The 18,704-nt window shown below is 40.9% G+C and overlaps 1 protein-coding gene across 1 annotated transcript in view; it reads right to left on the bottom strand.

Moving 5' to 3' along the window:
- LOC143102350 (sodium channel protein type 4 subunit alpha B-like) overlaps window positions 1-18,704 on the bottom strand; it is an 81,947-nt gene that overhangs the window by 48,730 nt on the left and 14,513 nt on the right. Inside the window, exons 6-19 of the mRNA XM_076265880.1 lie at window positions 18,356-18,441; window positions 17,131-17,334; window positions 16,821-16,887; window positions 16,334-16,475; window positions 15,676-15,873; window positions 15,283-15,423; window positions 15,000-15,069; window positions 13,618-13,847; window positions 13,318-13,491; window positions 12,480-12,836; window positions 6,840-7,244; window positions 5,936-6,056; window positions 2,991-3,145; window positions 557-730 (exon numbers count right to left, since the gene is read on the bottom strand). Coding sequence (XP_076121995.1) covers window positions 557-730; window positions 2,991-3,145; window positions 5,936-6,056; window positions 6,840-7,244; window positions 12,480-12,836; window positions 13,318-13,491; window positions 13,618-13,847; window positions 15,000-15,069; window positions 15,283-15,423; window positions 15,676-15,873; window positions 16,334-16,475; window positions 16,821-16,887; window positions 17,131-17,334; window positions 18,356-18,441 — 2,524 coding nt within the window. The remainder of the gene's footprint in view (window positions 1-556; window positions 731-2,990; window positions 3,146-5,935; window positions 6,057-6,839; window positions 7,245-12,479; window positions 12,837-13,317; window positions 13,492-13,617; window positions 13,848-14,999; window positions 15,070-15,282; window positions 15,424-15,675; window positions 15,874-16,333; window positions 16,476-16,820; window positions 16,888-17,130; window positions 17,335-18,355; window positions 18,442-18,704) is intronic.

The following is an 18,704-nucleotide window of genomic DNA, read 5'->3' as shown; positions in this document are numbered from 1 at the left end:
GTCAGCCTAACATAAAAATAATTATATTTTTCCGAGTGTCATATAAACATACTGAATATGAAGCACTAGTCCCATACACTGGTGCTTTATGCTGCACTGAGGGTGTGGTTGGTACAACCAGTGTGTCTTAAAGAGTATCCATGTAACTCGACCCGAGTCCAAAATGTTACAGAGTGGAGAGATAGTCTTGTTTCAATAGAGAACACACTAACTAAACTAGTGCTGCAACAATTAATTTATTCGTTGTCTACCATTTAATTCATCACCAGTTATGTTGGTAGTCGATTGGAAATTAAAACAACTAAAACTTCTCTGATCCCAGCTTCCCAAATTCATATATTTTCTGGTTTATTTTACTCATAATGGTAAACTGAATATATGTGGACAAAACAAGGCAATTCCGGACGTAATTTTCCACAATTCTCTGACATATTATAAGACAAGCAAGTAATTAATGAATCAAGAAAATAAATAACATATTATTCAATTCTGAAAATCATTGTAAGCTGCAGCCCTAAAATAAATATGCCAATATTCAGCTTCAAATAACACTTACATCAACAATGAGGAAGTCCAGCCAGCACCAGGCATTGGTAAAATATACTTTGAAGCCATAAGCTACCCATTTGAGGAGCATCTCCACAATGAAGATACATGTGAACACCTGATCGGCATACTCCAGAATTATCTTAAGGGTTTGTCTTTCTGCAATGTAGATGTCCTCAAAGGCCTGCGAAATAGCATACAATATATTAACACTATGGGTAATTTCCCAATAAACAATCAGATTTCGTACAGTCCATTGTCAATTTTCAGTGACGAAAAGTGTCATGCTCCCACCCGCAACGACAATGTTACATACTGGATTTGATTTCCAAAATTAAAGCAACCATCCAAACATGCGACCTCAAAAGTCTATTTTTTAATTAAGTATAAGTATATATACTCTTTTGATCCCGTGAGGGAAATTTGGTCTCTGCATTTATCCCAATCCGTGAATTAGTGAAACACACTCAGCACAAAGTGAACACACACTAGTCCTGGCGCAGTGAGCTGCCTGCAACAACAGCGGCGCTCGGGGAGCAGTGAGGGGTTAGGTGCCTTGCTCAAGGGCACTTCAGCCATGCCTACTGGATGGGGTTTGAACCGGCAACCCTCCGGTTACAAGTCTGACGCCGGTGATCCACTAGCATGCGATGCGAACACCGCGACGCAGTATCCCTATTCATTTCTATGAGAAGCGAATTCCGCACCCGCATACGATTCTGGGTATGCGGTGCGACGAGTGCTGTGGCTGCGGCGCGTCAAAAAGTTCAGCAATCCCCAACTTTATGCAAATGAATCCGTCCATCGCGAGGCGAGTATCCAATAGTAGAGCAAAACGCAGGGGAGGTCCATCATCACGTAGCCTAAACAAAACCTAATTTTCCGGTAGTGTGGTTACCGCCAACTTACAGAAACATGTCAGATGAGAAAAAATAATCATAGCAGTGTCTACATTTCCGTGTTTGTATGATGTGTGGCTAGAATCCTACAGGGACAACTTCATGATTGAAATGACCGCCCAACTTGCAAACTAATTTATAGATGTGACTTTCCCTCTGTAATTTCAAAATAGTGGAGGGAAACATTTTTGTTTGGTTGTTTACTAGGCTACCTGCTCTTGCCCTGCCGTTTCCACACATCTACAAAAGGGAATGCCCATCAAAGCGTTTTCATGGAGGGTAGCGTTGCGATTTGGGGAGTTCGCATCGCATGCTAGTGCATCAGGGGCATCAAGCGCTAACCAGTAGACCACGGCTGAGCGTCTCAAGTTTGAATAAACGCAAGGTTCGTTGTAACGGTCAGTCGCAATGTTCCATAGGGAAACATTTTAATTTGAGCGCCTGGAGGTAAAAAACGTGTCGTAGACGCTTGCAGACGCCTAGCCCTCTCTCCCGTCGCCGCTTGTGGGCGTGTATAGGCTAAAGTATATGGTGTAACATTTTTTTTTTATTTAATTACACAATGCCAGCTAACGTAGGCTACAAAAGTGGAGGTAGCCTACTACTGTTAACATATTTTATTGAAACACTCACAAATATCACTGACATGGTTCGTCAAAGGACCTTCTGTCTTGGTTTAAGTCGCCAACAAGGTCTTTTTGATAGGGTGCAGTGGCGAACTTGTTCTAAACTTAACTTCTTCGCCACTATATAGCTTAATATATTTTCATAAAACCTACACGATTATCAGGCGGAACAAATCTTTCTGGCAGGCTATTGTTCCAGATTGGAAGACTAGAGCAAAGGACAGAACTTGTTTACCGAAGATGTACTTTCATTGGCTAACCGCCTCGCGTTAACCGCTCTCATTTGCATAAAGTTCAGCCGAGCCCAACTTCTTGACGCGCCGCCTCTGTTCGAATGGCCGCGCCGCCTTCCCAAGGTGCATTGCGGAAGCGTAAACCACGCCTTGCCGCTCTCCATAGGAAATCAATGGGCTATGTGCGGCGCGGTGGGCTTTGACGCGATAATGGACACGAGCCGTTAAGCATGTGCTGCGCTCGCCGCTAGGTTGGTCTTGGTTGAGGTAATGTTCCAAAGATTTTTGTTGTGCTTGCTGCCGGGCTCAGCGAAAAATACCCATGATTTACAGCGCGCCGCCGCCAAAGTTCAACATGGTCAAACTTCGGCCGCGGCACAGGCAAGAGCGGCAAAGCGGCAAAATGCCGCTTGCGCTGCACTTTGCTTACGTCATGTAAATGTGAAAAGGTTGATTGTGGGCATTTCCGATGACAAGTTGAAAATTACAGGGAATATGCAATTTGTCCATTCAGACAACAGTAGCATTAGCATACATGTATGGTATTCTTGACAAATAACTGGAGCCAGATTTATTGCATGTGCCAATATGAAGAGTACATAATGTGTGTATCGATACACTTGGCCAATAAACTGTTTCTGAATCTAACTCAAATGTGCAATGATGATATTTAAATCCCAGCTTACCAGAGCACCACTGCTGAGCAGGATCACAAAAATAATGAAGCCCTTAAAGTACTTGTTCTCCACTATGGAATAGCATGTGCGCCGAAAGGTACACCAGGATTTCCCTTTACCCTGGGTGATATCGAGGGCCAGGCAAGGACAGCAGTGGATACAATCTGTGAACAGGGAACAAGAAAGAGAAGAGGGGGCTTTGTAAATGCTCTTTCTAAAGGTACCACAAAAATATACACTTCTAAAGGGTTTATAAATGATTTATAATTAGGTTGTTAATAAGTTTGTAATGGAACCGAGCGGAAGTTACCATTAACAAATGTGGGTGTGGCCAAAGAAGCAGAGACAGTAGTGAAGATGGACAGTAATTTATTATTCGGCTTGGCTCGAACAACCAAGCAGAAGAGTCCATAGAAAAATGCACAGAATTTCTTTTATAATAATCTTCCAAAATTGCGATATTGAACCAGTATGAAAAATCTGCTTTAGCATCTAATCTTGCAAGATTGAACCAGTATGAAAGATCTGCTTTAGCTTCTAATCAAAATACAGCAGCATTGTAACAGTCATAGTACTCTACAGTACCCTACACATCACATAGGCCAGATAAGACAAGACAGAGGGGAACATATATCTGGTGGCCAGCACCATTTAACATAGACAGGTAAACACTAAACAATCAATTAACACACAATAGACAAGACAGACCCTGGGCCACAAGCATATATCATTTGTCACTAGCAGAATGAGCTAAATACATTGTTAAATAATAAACTTGGTTACATGTGGAAAGACTAATCATCGATGCGGCTTGATCAGTTCCGTCTCGAAATACCCCACAATCAATTAACCTAATGGAACGTTCCAATACCGCCCGGAAACAATAAACAGTCCATGCGATCCAGGCGGCCCTCCTTTTCTTTTACTGTCTATGCCTTTGCCACCCGACCTTCAGAAGCTGGAACGAGAGGACGCCATGAACGCGAATCGGTAGATCGGTTGACAAACATTCAAACTTGTGTCTAATTCAGACAAACAATAAATGTGCCACCATTGCTAATAGCTCCATGTTGTGTTGTTTCTTACACATCTTAAAAAAAGTGTTACCCACATAGCAATGGCCCATGTACGAGTGTGTGGTGTGTGTGTGCACAAATATCAGCTGATGTGTAGAGGACGAGTGCTGACAGTTCACCAGTCATGTGCGGTCGTAGCTAGACCGTCACAAAGTTGTTAAGGCTTTACCAGAGAATGTCTAATAGGAAGAGAATTGGCACTGTCTGATTACTTCCGGTTTCTGGACTGGGTGCAGTTCCTCCTCAGATTCCACTTGAGGGCGCTCGCAGGCGAGTGCAGAATGCATGGAGGTCTATGGAGCTTTACCCCTCAATATCCACTTTTCTCTGGATATAATTTTTTGAGTAGTAATTTGAATGTTGCATTCGCTAGGAGAGGCAAAGAAAATACACACTGTTGATTGTTATATTTTTTGAAGTCACGTAAGTCTTCTAAAAAGCCTTTAAAATATGTCAATGACGTCATTCATTAGCACAATACTAGCGTGATATGGGCAACAACGACCCAACCTGTAAGAAATGAAAAGGACATAACTACTCGTTCATTCAACTTTAGATCTAAAATCTATATTGAACTTGCATAAACTACAATAAAAACTACGATTCTTCCACGACAAGCAGGTGAAAGAGATACATTTAGTCGTCTAGCTCCATAGACCCCCATTCAACCTGCACTCGCCTGCGATCACCCCCAGTGGAATTCTAATGGAACTGCAACCAACTTCGATGCAATGGGGCTTAATAGGAAGTGCCAAGGCTCTCCGTAGACGGGCTCTGGCTTTACACACCATTAAAGCCTCCCTGTGTAAGAAATTCTCCCATCTAGTGGTTAGGAGTTATATAGCAACCAACATGTCAAGCGCTGCCTTGTTAAGAACGGGAGCCGTCACACATCAAAACTGGCACTAGTTCTGGACTCCTAGGCAGGTCAAAGCATAAACCTCTCTCTGAATAAGCAATAACAAGAAATTAATAAAGTTTTGTGTACTATTTTATTGCCATTGCTTGTGTGTGATGCCAATGAAACACTCTTTTGGTTTCATTTTGTCTGTTAATCGAGCTAGCTAACGTTAGCACAGTAAACGGAAAGGGAATGGGAACGGCTTGTTATGTTCGCTAGCTTGGTAGCAGCTAAGGACTTTGGTTACACTTGTATATTGTATATTGTAATAACACACGTTCAGCAACTTTGTGGTAGTCTGCTAGTTCTAGCAAAACTATGTTAGGTTAGCTTGTCATCTGTCTCTGGGTCTAGAAACCAGAGATCAAGTGAGATGGTGACAGATCAAACAATTTTCTCTTTATTTATTTCGTTGGAAAATACAATTTGTATTTTTGACTTAGAAAATGGGTTCATAACTTACATTGCTGAATGTAAGGACATTCTGCAGATGAATCCAAGCTAATGTTTTTTCTATGCATGCAGAAGCCAAAGACTGAGCTGTATTTCGCATATGTCCCTTGCTGGCCACTGTTATTTTAAAATGGCGCATGTACATGGTGAGTCGACAGTGCACTATGTTGATGTAAATGAGGATTTCAAAGCCAATAGGTATGCTTCGATTTGGTAGTGGTGGTAATTAAACATGAATGGCGCCACATTTATTATGGGAAATGTTGATTTTGTTAACAAACAACTGAAAACGTTACACAGATGACCTTTAATACACTGTATTATTCCAGACAATAAGAGCCACAGTGACATTTGCATTGCAAACAGTATTCCCATCTTCACCCTCCAATCTCATTAGTTTTGGTTACTTTTTAGTATGGTGATCACACCATGTGGCGGTCATATAATGTACCGTTATGCATTAAGAACACAGAATGGACAACTGGACGCATATTAATCACATCGCTAGTGACTGTGGGACTTACTCTCGGTGAGGCACTCCTGAGGCTGAGGCAAGTCCGCCCTTTTCTCTTCCTTCATCTCCTTTATAGCAGGACCCTTGTCCACCATACTGCTTTTTGAACAGTTATCTGCATGATCCTCCTGCTGTAACATGGAGACAGACACCAAACATTTAATACTCTTACCTGAGGCCAGCAGCATGGGTTGTCAAGTCAACTGTAACTTGTAAAATATTTGTGATAATATAACAGTACAGTACAGCATAGACAATATAAGCATAGCATATTACAGTAAACTCTAGGACCTTAAAGGGGAAATCTGGCGATTTTTCACATAGATCTCCGTTTCTCGAGGTCACGAGTACTGTCAGTACAAAAAACACTATACTCTGGGGGCAGGAACATGGCGGCACAGGAACAACAGAGATCTATGTGAAAAATCGCAAAGTGTCTTGTTCATAAACTAAAGCGATCATGTGGTTTGTGGGAGCTTTGCACGGAACCATCAATGTTTGCACTTATTGCTCATCATTTTAAATGAGCAAATACAGTTAGCCAAGTTATCAGCATTGCCATAGGGGTGACACAAATGTTATTAGATGTCATCCGCTTTGCCACTATGGCCAGCCATTATAGCCCATAACTAAAACCTCCAAAATACGGTGTCAATTTATTCTAGCTTCAAAACGGGTAGCGACAATGTCCAGGTGACAAATTGTGACAGATGTTGCTGTGCTCCAGGCTTACATAGTGCACCTGATCAAGCTTCAATGACAACTTGTATGTAGCTAATGGCTGTTTAATAACATTTGCTTTTTACATCATACATCTGGTTACATCTCATTGTGAATCAGAAGCAAACCACACACTATGACCACAGAAACACTCACGAATGAAGAGAGAGAGAGAGAGAGAGAGAGATTTACACCTTAGTTTTCTCATCATCTTCTGCCTTATGCTCATTCCCTGAAGTACCATCATCATCGTAAGTGTCAAAGTCTGACTCTCCCTTGGCGATCGGCACGTTGAGGACGGGAGTGTTCAGAAAGGATCCATCATCGCTGGCGCCCTGCTTGTTGTCCACTTTCTTTAGCTTAGGCTTGTCTGAGTCCAGATGCTTCAGAACCAAGTTGTTGATGTGATCCTCATCTCCCCCCCAACCCTTTTTGGGTTTCAGCCCAAGAAGCCTCCTAACATACCCAATGATAAAGACTTTGGCCCAGGTGATTCTCCCAATGGCGATCTGGAGGTTGTTCTGTTCATCACCGTCCAGTGGGGCCAGGTTATCTCCACTGAAGGAGCTGAACAGCAAGGCCAGGAAGAGGTTCAGAAGCTGGGCAGGAACAGAAGTTACAAAGCATGTTTGTTCATGTAGACAAGAGATGTGTGTGTATTAAATCATTATAATTATTGTTGTTATTATTAATATTATTATTATTATGCCTTCTTGACTTTATTTGAAACTATTATTTTTAATGAACAATGTAATGTTTATATACTGTAAATCACTTTGGTCAAAACATAAATATAAAGCCCTCTAATGCCAAGGGGATTCAATTGTTCATTAGAATAAAAACCTGTCATGGTGGATATCTGGTGAAATTGAAACGAAAAAGTTTTTATCTTGACTCAGTGTTTACCACCTCACAGTTACGCCACTTCCCTGTCTAAGGAGACACCTTCGTCCAAATGTAATGCCATTAATGGTCAAGGAGGATTACAGGTATAGCATACTTCCAAGGATCCTCCTGATACTTTATCAGAGGCCAATATATAGGTACATTTAGATGTGCGGTATATTAAAAGACTTCTGAATGACATCACTTCCAAATATTGGAGCAGAGATTCTTCTCAACCCAAAGCATGTAAAGTAAACATCACTTTGTTCTGGCTGTAAAGTAGTGCCCCATGTGCTCATTACATCTGAACTGCATTATTTTCTTCAGGTCCTGGGCTTTCTCAGAGCCTGCAGTTTGTTAGACACAACCACTAGCACCCTGCTCAAGGTCGAAGTGCTGTTCACTGGCCCCCATCTGGCTTTTTAAAAGAACAGAACGTCCATGAACCATCTGTCAAAAGTATTTTTTTGCCATCCCTCTGGTTACCATGAGTAAGTGTGCCTCCTCCTTCCCCCAAAATACTTGTATACCTCTACACTTATTATGACCGTTAGCGTAGCGGTCATATAGGGATTGTTAAAGTCATCTACTTCCTGAAATTTTGGTCAACGATACCCTGGACACCAAAACACTGGGGCACATGAAACTTGGTGGGCATGTAGTAGTCCCACTAGACTTTTATGGAAAAAAATAATTTGGGGAGGGGGGGTGGTGGGATGTTGTGTATGGTATGTTGGTCTCAAGGGCCCGCATCAACCTACCCCATAACTACTCATTTGTGATTTGCACCCCCCCCCCTCGGTAAAAAAACTAAATGCAACATTATTCTGCTTAAATCGCTAAATCCCTATCTTCAGTTGAGATGTCCTGAACTGCACCAAATTTCATGAGTATGATTAACCTGACATCCTCTGGGGGTATGCCAAGTTTCATAGAATTTCATCCATTGGGGGGCCATAAAATCAATGAAATTATGTGTACATTTAGTGACTACACCCATCGGCCTGTAGATGGTGGTGTTGAGCGAAGAGTTACTGGTAGGGGAAGATGAGGAGAGGAGAGAAGGCAAGGCCCAGTTTCCCGATAACGATGGAGACACGTACTTACGAGGGTTTTCTACGATTCATCTTAAGATCGTTTGTTTGGTTTTTCGAACATGCGTGCACTGAGTGGACTGTCCACGTTAATAGTTCTGAAATATCCTCTAATTTGATGGTGATGTCAGGTGACTGCACATCACAGCTAGGCCTACCATTTAAACTTTGGATCTACACATTAATTCACATCAATACGAAAATAGAAACACTTTGACATCTGCATGTAGGCCTAAGCATCCCATGTAGGCTATATACCACTCACAGACATAAATAATTGTAATTATTTAAGATTAGATTGTTGCACCGTGCAATAATGTTTCGCGGTGTCACACGTTTGAAGATAAGAAAGAAGTCGAGGAAATGAGGAAATGTGTAGGCTTAGATTTTGATGCAGCACAGACTACAATACTTGTTTCTTTCTCTGCTTTTAACTCATAGGCCTAATAAAAGATAGCCTACACTTACACAAAGATAATGGCAGACTATTCTGGCAAAGTCTCATTTCATAACTTCATTGCATTATTGTCCGCTTTTAATCACATTATTATGACCATTAAATGTAGGCTATGCTATTTTGCACGCTAAAATCTGATTCATCACAAGTAAATACAATAAAGAATGGGAACGTAAGCTGGATCATGTAAGTTGTAATTCCCCTGTATGTCCTGTTGGTGACCTCAGTGAGAAGTACAGTACCTGTTAAGACGCTCTTAGCTGGTAACGAGAACTCTAGATCACTCATAGATCTACGAGTGTTTTCACGGCGCTCTTAAGCTACGATGGTTTTGGGAAACAGTCGGCAAATCTTAAGACGTTCGTAAGAGGGACTTTACGACCATCTTAGGCTTACGATGCTTTCGGGAAATCCGGTCTTGGACTGTCTCACACACTCTCTCTCACAAACACACACACACACACACACACACATATAAACACACACATATGCACGCACACACACACACACACACACACACAAGCACACATAAATACACACATGCACGCATACACACACACACACACACATACAAGCACACACACACACATATAAACACACACATGCACACATACACACACACATACAAGCACACACACACTCACATCCACACGCACAGACATACACGCATGCACACACACATACACACACACACATCCACACGCACAGATACGCACACACAAACACACGCGCGCACACAGTCACACACTCACACAGGCACACACACACACACACACACAGGCACGCACACAAACACACTCACACGTATGCTCGCACACATGCACACACACACACTCACACGCACAGATACGCACACACAAACACACTAGGGGTGTCACGATTCTCCAAATCCTCATTTCGATGTAATTTTCGATTTTAAAGTCACGATTCAATTCGATTTTCGATCTTTTTAAAATATTACTATTAATGCATTCCTTATATGTTATTTACTCTTTTTGGCCTTTTCTTTTTCGGGGGGCTTTTATTTTGAAACCGCTTTGAACCGTTCCAACCGCGAGGTTGTAATGTAAACAGAACTAACTTTAGGCTAAAACAGAGACGTGAACATAGTAAAATGAAACAACACAGAATGTTAATTTGATTGTTTCAGCACACTCCGAAGAGACCCAAGGTTAGTGTTCATGGAATATGTACTTATAAATATGCATTTTAAGCCTTAAAGTAACTTTGGACTGTAATTAGACCATCTTTTCACTTGCTAAGTTGAGTAGGCTAAGTTAGTTTTAATTGACGTGAATGAACGAATACTTCCACCGCCTTAACAATCTTTGCTTCCACACCGGTGATTTCAAAGTAGCAAGAGGGGCTTTGATTTCGGTAGGTTGGTGTGTAGGCCTATATTTTAACTGGCTGTAGCCTAAAATTAGAGGAGTGTTGACGCTGCAGTTCAGCACGTGCATGTGTGTTTGTGCGTCTTGGTATACACGCTGGACGTGACATTGGGGGTGTGGCTGCATCGTCGATTCTACTTTTAAGTTCGAAGTTCGAGATTGAGATGTAATTTCGATCGATTTCGAAATAAAATCGAAATCGTGACACCCTTAAAACACACACATAAACACACGCGCACACACACGCGCGCACACAGTCACACACTCACACAGGCACACACACACACACACAGGCACGCACACAAACACACTCACACGCATGCTCGCACACACACTCACGCACAGACACACACATACAAACATACACAAAAGTTGCAAGAGTAGGGGATGGAGTAGGAGATTAGAGCCCGACTGATTTATTGGCGGGCCGTTATTATCGGCCGAAATTAGGCATTTTCCAAACTATCGGTAACGACAATTATAACGGTCGATAAATTGTTTTTAAAAAAAGGAAAACTGAATATTGATCCTTCATTTAGGCTGCATTTCCAGTATTGGCGTTGCATAGTTTGTCCACCAGATGGCAGAACGTCTTTCTGCAAGACACACATGCATTACTTGACTTGGTTTTGGTAAACAGGCTCTGGTTTTATTTCACTGTGACTTCCTACACCGACAACGCAAAACTAGCTTACGGTTTCACGTAGGTAGGATGATTTTCAGGTGAAATTAAATTCCCATTTCTTCTTGAAGCCGAAATAAACCTGAGAATGTTTATCGGACATTCTTGATTTTTACTGCGGGAACGTTAATGTTACACCAGCTTAATGTTATGTCCATAGGTAAAAAATGTTTAACGTTAGCATTGGTTGAGTGATGGAGGCTAGTTTGATTGTTGGTGTATTTGAGAAACATAAACTCGGTTATACCGAGCAAATTGATAACAGCACTGTATTTGTCTCTTTCGACTGCCATCTCATTCTTTTCGGACCATACTGACAGGAACTAAGTTAGTTAGCCACAACTCTAACGTTCGCTAACGTTAGGTTTGCTGGTTTGCTGTTGGAAGATATACATGAAAAATAACCTGTCTATGATGCATCCTGAACACTGGGACATTTCTGCTTGCTAAATAGGTTTCTCTGCTGTTGACTCCTTGGTGGCCCTGTCAGTGCTTTGTAAAATGTTGCATTAAGACCACAAAAAGTCTATAATAAATGTGAGTATCTGAGCTAATGTTCATTCCCAAACACCCACTACTACACCATAGTTTCAGTCTTCAATTTCTTGCATTTCAACAAAGGCGTTTCAAGTAAGGAAGAGCATTGTTTAGGCTTCAAAGGCTTAAAGTAAAGTAACTGATCATATTTGTAAAATGTTTAGCTTGCATAAAGGGGGAGTCATTAAGCATAAACTGCTCACAGTGTAGTTTGTGGCAATGTAGTTATCACAGAACAAAGACCTCTTTTATTCTTACTATTCTTTCTATTCTATACAATAAAACAAATTACTGTATATGAAGAGCCTTTCATTAGGAAACACGATAGTTAGGCCTATTCAAATACATAATGCCCTATGTTGATTAGAACCTTATTATGAGAGAACATTTTTACATTGTGTTTGTTAAAAATGGCTACCGGCAGATATATCGGTTATCAGTTTTTTAAAAACTCAAATCGTATCGGCCCTCAAAATCCCATATCCGTCAGGCTCTATAAGAAGATGGAGACAAATTGACATACAGTACACACACACAGACACACATAGACGCATCCACACGCAAACACACACAAACACGCATGCATGCACACAGGCACACGCACGGATGTAAAGGACTGAGCGGCTGTCATATTTTGTACAGCTATGCGGTACATCTAGTTTCCTATATTGTCTCATCTGTTATGACTATCAGTAAAATCTATTACACTGTTCCATATATCCTTTTTCAGTTTAACTGAATGCAATGATAGGAGTGTTGATTGAGTGCTTCCAACTGAACAGACTTACCACCAGTTTACCAATGACTATGACCATCATGTAGAAGACTATGCACATGCCTTGACCAGCCACCTCCATGCAGTCCCACATGGTCTCGATCCACTCTCCGCACAGGATGCGGAAGATGATGAGGAAGGAGTGGAAAAAGTCCTGCATGTGCCAGCGGGGCAACTCACAGTCCTGTCCAATCTTGCACACACATTCACTGTAGCTCTTGCCGAACAGCTGCATGCCCACCACAGCAAAGCTGAATACGGTGATGCCAAGGATGAGAGTCAGTTTGCCTAGGACACTCACAGAGTTGGCGAGGATACGGAGCACCAGGTTGAAGGCAGGCCAGAACTTTGCCAGTCTGAAGATGCGGATCTGTGTCCAAACCCCAAGCAATTTGGTACAAATCAGTTGTTTTAAAAGTGCTATATAAATAAATGTGACTTGACTTGAAAAATATTCACCATCACAAAGCATGACATTGCTTTACCATAAGCTACTACATACATACTACTACATACTGTACATAACCACATTATTAGGTGTATTGTGCTTTTTTAAGACATTTTCTGGGTTTAACTCATGCTTGACATAATAGATATGAACTAGACACACACAAAGCACAGCTTGATAGAAAAAATACAGACTTCCAAAACCCTTGGACATTAATGTCCTTTTAAGTGGTTTAATGCAGTTACTGCATCCTTTTTACAACTTGTTTCAATAAAGTGCCACAATGGTGCACACATACAAATCAGTGTGAAGGTAAACTGAAATAATTGCAATCTCGCCACACTGCCACAGTCAGAGTTAGTAATTTCATGATCCTGACTGTGAGAGAAAGCAATGGGCTCACCAAACGGAAGAGGCGCAGCATACTCAGGCCCTCGACATCTGCCAGACTCAGCTCCAACAGGCTCAAGGTCACAATGATGCTGTCAAAGATGTTCCAGCGCACTTGGAAGTAATAATAGGGGTCCATGGCGATGAGCTTGAAAACCATCTCAACTGTTAGAATCCCAGTGAATACCTGTCAGAATACATAAGGTTTACTAATACTTTTCCTACATTTTCAAGCCAGGTTATAGACTGTCATGATGTGTCCATGTACTCAAATTGAGTGTGTGTTTTTGTTCTTTTTTTATTTTTCACTCACCAGGTTCCCCACTGACAGCATATTCTCAAACTCATGAGTCATTGGATAGTGCTCCATGGCCATGAAAATAGTGTTGACCATAATACAGATAGTGATGCCCAGGTCCACAAATGGGTCCATTATCACAAAGTAGACCCACTTCTTAAAGGGAGGACAGCAGTTCCACTTAAGAAAGATGTCTGCAAACTTGTACCACAAAGGGGAACATGGCCTCTGAAGTTCCTCAAGGTCTGTCAACATTTTAAAAAGAGGTGTGTATTTAACACTGCAGAAAGTCTTCTTGATTCTAGTACACAAATTAGTACACAGATTTTCCTTAAGAGTAGATTGTTCTTTTACTGTATTGAAAATGATGTTACAGTTTTTCTCAGTTGCTTTGGCACATTTCTCAGATCAGAATGGTAATTCTCAAAACTGTTTGTTCAAACTCCATATCATCGTATCACTTGTGCACATCATTGAAGCAGTTTCTCCCCACTTTGAACAAATAGCAATTCTTTCAATTTCATACATCTGATTTTGTAAAAATGTCTGCTGTTTTTTAAATTTTCAATGGCTAATGTCATGTTGGTCAAAATGCACTATACTGGTTCCCTGCTGAATAGGCCTACCCACAAAACAAATTGGTCTTTTTTCCCCATTTTTACTAGTGGTCAAAAGTATTCTAAACATTTATCAATTACAGTTCTTCTTAGTCGCTTTGGTACATTTCTTGAAACATCCTCGACATTTGCAAAACAGTAAGAGCATTTCTCATAACAATTCGTACAAATAGCAAAACACCATGGATTACCTGCAAAAGTCAGTCTCTTGCTCAAATTAAATTCTTAGTTCATCTCTCAAAAGTAAATATCTGTGTCAATGAACATGTCAGTGCCATCAGAATGACATGTCCTTGTGTCGTTGTGTATGGATAAGACAGTCAAATTGCTTAGCATGTTGTCAATATAACAGTGTACTAATAGATGATTAAATGTAATGGATTCACAGCACTAAGCAATTTACGGTTGCTGTGAACAACAGCAGTCTACCTTAGTTGAATATTCCATTACATTTAATCATAGGCTATTGCAATTTAATACCATTGTTAGCTGTTTTTATATTGCCATCATGCCATATCAGTGTAAAATGTAGCTCAAATTAAACTAGAAAATGTAATTTCCGCAGGTTATAGTTTGACGATGTCGTACTCCCGTGCGGGCCGGATGCTATATACTACGGACATGTTTTGGGGGGCCACCCAAAATGAGCTGGCGGGCCGTAGTTTGGGGACCACTGAACTAGATAGATACAGATAGATAGATATAGACAGATATATATAGATAGATAGATAGATAGATAGCTAGATAGCTAGATAGATAGATAGATAGATAGATAGATACCGTCCATGGTGTTTTCCACTGCTATCACTGCACTGACAGCACTGGTTGTCGCCTCTTGCATCCCTGGCACCTAAAGTCAGTGGTGGGTGAAATACATAAATCCTGTACTTGTGTTTGAATTTTCTCTTGAGTTTAAGTACAAAAGTACTTGTCTTCAAATGTACTTCAGAACCAAAAGTAACAGTACAGTCGATCAGTCACATACAAGGCAAAGACAAGCAATGCAGAATTTAGATCTAGGCTGGATTACTGCTTCTCCTATAAAAAAACATGTGTGTCTCACCTCCTCGTCCTTTAGGGCTGTCTTGACCTCTCCATCCTTGCCAAGGCTTCGGTCATCATCAGTATGCTCATCCTCTGTCCCTCCACTCTTATTGTACCGATTCGACAGGGGTATATTGTTGGCAGCTATTTTGCCTCGTCTCTGTCATGTAAGCATATTTATCAGTCACTTAATGTTTACTTTATAATAAATAATCAGTTTATTTTTTTGAACCTTAAATGGTTCTGAAGGAAAGCTTTCAGGGTGTTTACAGCATAGATTTGTGTCATATCTACAGTATAAGTTTGTGGCAGATCTTTTTTATTTTACTCATAAAGAAAGAGTCCTTTGGGGCATCATGTTTGTTAAAGGAAAAGTAAAATAGGAGTCTCTATTTTATCTCTGACCCCTGACCTCAGCCTCCTGATTCTTCAGCTGCTCCAGAATCATGGCGTACTCCTCCTCCTTCTCTTTGGCCTCAGCAATGGTAGCATCATTCTGCTCAACATACGCCATGGCAACCACTGCCAGAATGAGGTTGATGAAATAGAGAGAGCCAAACATCATGATCATGTAGACGATTGTGTAGGTTTTTCCCACTGCACGGAGAGTCTGTAAGTCAATTCAATTAAGAGAAGCAGTAAGAAGATTTGGCCTAAAACTAGTGGGGTCACTACCTAAAACAGCCTTGCAAACACCAAAAACAGCACAGTTAGCACTGATAAAAGTTAGCTAGCATGCTAACTGGATTTTCTCACATGCTTGCCTGAACATGAACCACAGACCTACACTGAGGAGAAACTGGATGGCTGGTGGGTATGATCTGTCCATCACATGAACACACACAATCAGGACAATTATAAATTTGAAGATGATGATTAAACTAGCTTCCTGTAAAAACCTCAAAGAAGTAAGTGGCATACTGTTCCTTTATTTGTAACTGGCTTTGCACATGTAGAGGGACTGGAAAACAGATGACTGACAAACGAAAAAATCCTTTCTTCTTGCCATTTATTTGTAAGCAGATGGACATATGTACTGTTACTGAGCCTGGGCTTGTCTTTAAACTAACCATCACAAAAAGATCCTCCCAGAAGTCCTGCGTCATCAGACGGAAGGCAGCCAGGAAGGCCCAGCCAAACGAGTCATAGTTTGTGTAGCCATAGTTTGGGTTGTGTCCTGCCTTGAGGCAGATGTATCCTTCAGGGCAAACACTGGCAAACAGAAAGATAACATCACACTTCTAAAGTAAATGCAGACAGTATACAGAAACCACCTAAACTAATGTACAAAAGTGAGAAAAGAAAACATAATGAAAACATAAAAAAAACATAAATCACTACCAGCACGACTACCAGATAAATCATTATTCTGCATCCCAAATCTTTAATCAGGATGACAGTGTAGGTCATATACTGCCTGAACTGTGTTGTTCTTGAACCTTTTGTACTTGATTTCACGTAATCCTTCGCTGAACAGAGCGCAGATGACTCTCAGATTGGTTTCACCCCTGGATAATGTCAACCTACACTGAGACAGCATGAGAATGAGACACTCACCCACTGTCTGAGCTGTTTCCACAGAGCAGCGCGTCTAACCGACCCGGCAGGAAGTAATGGTTACTGGCTAGACAATGAGGATTTGAAATTCAGAAATTCAGAAGATTCATTCAGGAAAATGTGAAGTGTGATTCATTTAAAAAAGACATATTGATTTACATGCACTGTACTGCCCCTGTTAACTGCAGGGTACATTTTCACTTTTAGATCATATTTAGTGAAAATACTCTTTCTGACTATTCTGACTATGCATATACATGCACAGGATTGTAAAAATGCCCCTCATATTTTATGAGTGGTGACTGAATACCATTGTTGAGGAATGCCCCATAGTCGAAGTGCTCATTTGTGCTATTGAGATCCAGTGGCCATATGACACACTTCTGCTGCAGGTTGCCCATGAATAATTGGAGGCCCAGTATGGTGAAGAGAACCAGACCAAACAGCATGATAAACATTGCATCCCTTAACTTCTTCACAGACTGGATCAGTGCGCCAACAGTGGTTTTCAGACCTGTAGACAAGATTTCAAAGGTTACATTAGGTTTCAAAAGACATTGGAGGAATAAAGAGGAAGGAGTTATGTTGTTGAAGGAACCCCTTACACATCAACCTCATACATAGCCCCACATCATCACATACCCTTCACCATACCTAGAGATTGGCATAGGGTACTTTCCATAAGATCATCTCTCAATGCAAATCAAACCAGCTATTAGGCTTACTGAAATAAAACCATACCAATCTATGGGCATAGTTATGGTGAAGGGTATGTGATGATGTGGGGCTATTTTAATTCCAAAGGCCAAGGGAACTTTATCAGGATGCATAGTATCCTGGATCCATGAAATAATACTGACCTTTAAAAATAAAAATCTGCCTGCCTCTATGTGAATTTAACATAGGAGTGTATATAGGCTACTTATGCCCCCTGTATTTTAAGGAAGAACATTTATTTATTTACTACACATTATTCATTCGCAAAGAAAATTGGTGCAGTTAAAGGTTGTATTTTCCCTCATTCATCAAGCTGGATGTTAATCTATTGGGGAATAGCGGTTTTAGCTGGAAACACCAAAAGCTCAGTTTTTGATAGATAAAGCTGAAGGTGCCGATCTTTCATTCTGGCTGAAATATCCTTAAGGCATGCAGAAATCCGATGGGAAACGCTAGTCATCAGGTGGTTAAGATAGGTAAAGTTGAGTGTGGTCCGAATAGCAGTGATGGTCAAATCCATGGGAGCGAATGGTCTGACCTAAGGAAGTGGTGTATATAGTATAAAGTTCCCTTGGCCTTTGGATTTAAAATAGCCCACATCACATACCCTTCACCATACCTAGAGATATCATGGTTTTATTTCAGTTAGCCTAATAGCTGGTTTGATTTGCATTGCGCTATTAGGCTAACTGGAATAAAACCATGATATCTTTAGGTATGGTGAAGGGTATGTAAAGATGAAGGGAAACGTCTCAAATGGGTTTGTAAATAAGTGGCTTATTAGTGTTTTCTGCCATGACCGCCATACCAGCACATACCAGGAAATAGAGGGATAATTTTCAAGACACGAAGAACTTGAAAAGTCCTCAGCACAGGCACATGATGAGCAAACTCAATGATGCACCTGTGGATACACATAGAACACAGCACTGGCTTCTTAGAAAAGCTTACATATAAAGCATTGGGCCTGAAACACATGCATTTTGACTAGTTCACAAGCTCACTGCAAACTGAGCTCAAAACCTGAGAACCCTGTATCATATGACATACATATAACGTCTTACATATTCTTACATATACTGTAACTTTGTGAGGTTTTGCTTTACACTTAGGGGTACAATTTCTTCAATTAGGGGCCTTAACTTTGGTGTTTTGTTGGGGCACGAG

Source organism: Alosa pseudoharengus, unplaced genomic scaffold, assembly GCF_046254945.1.
Source record: "Alosa pseudoharengus isolate Yale_2024_CS ecotype anadromous, Long Island Sound unplaced genomic scaffold, YU_APseudo_1.1 YU_APseudo_1.1_scf_4, whole genome shotgun sequence".
NCBI lineage: Eukaryota > Metazoa > Chordata > Actinopteri > Clupeiformes > Clupeidae > Alosa > Alosa pseudoharengus.
The sequence above is the reverse complement of the archived record's forward strand: the minus strand, read 5'-3'. Positions and strand labels throughout refer to the sequence as shown.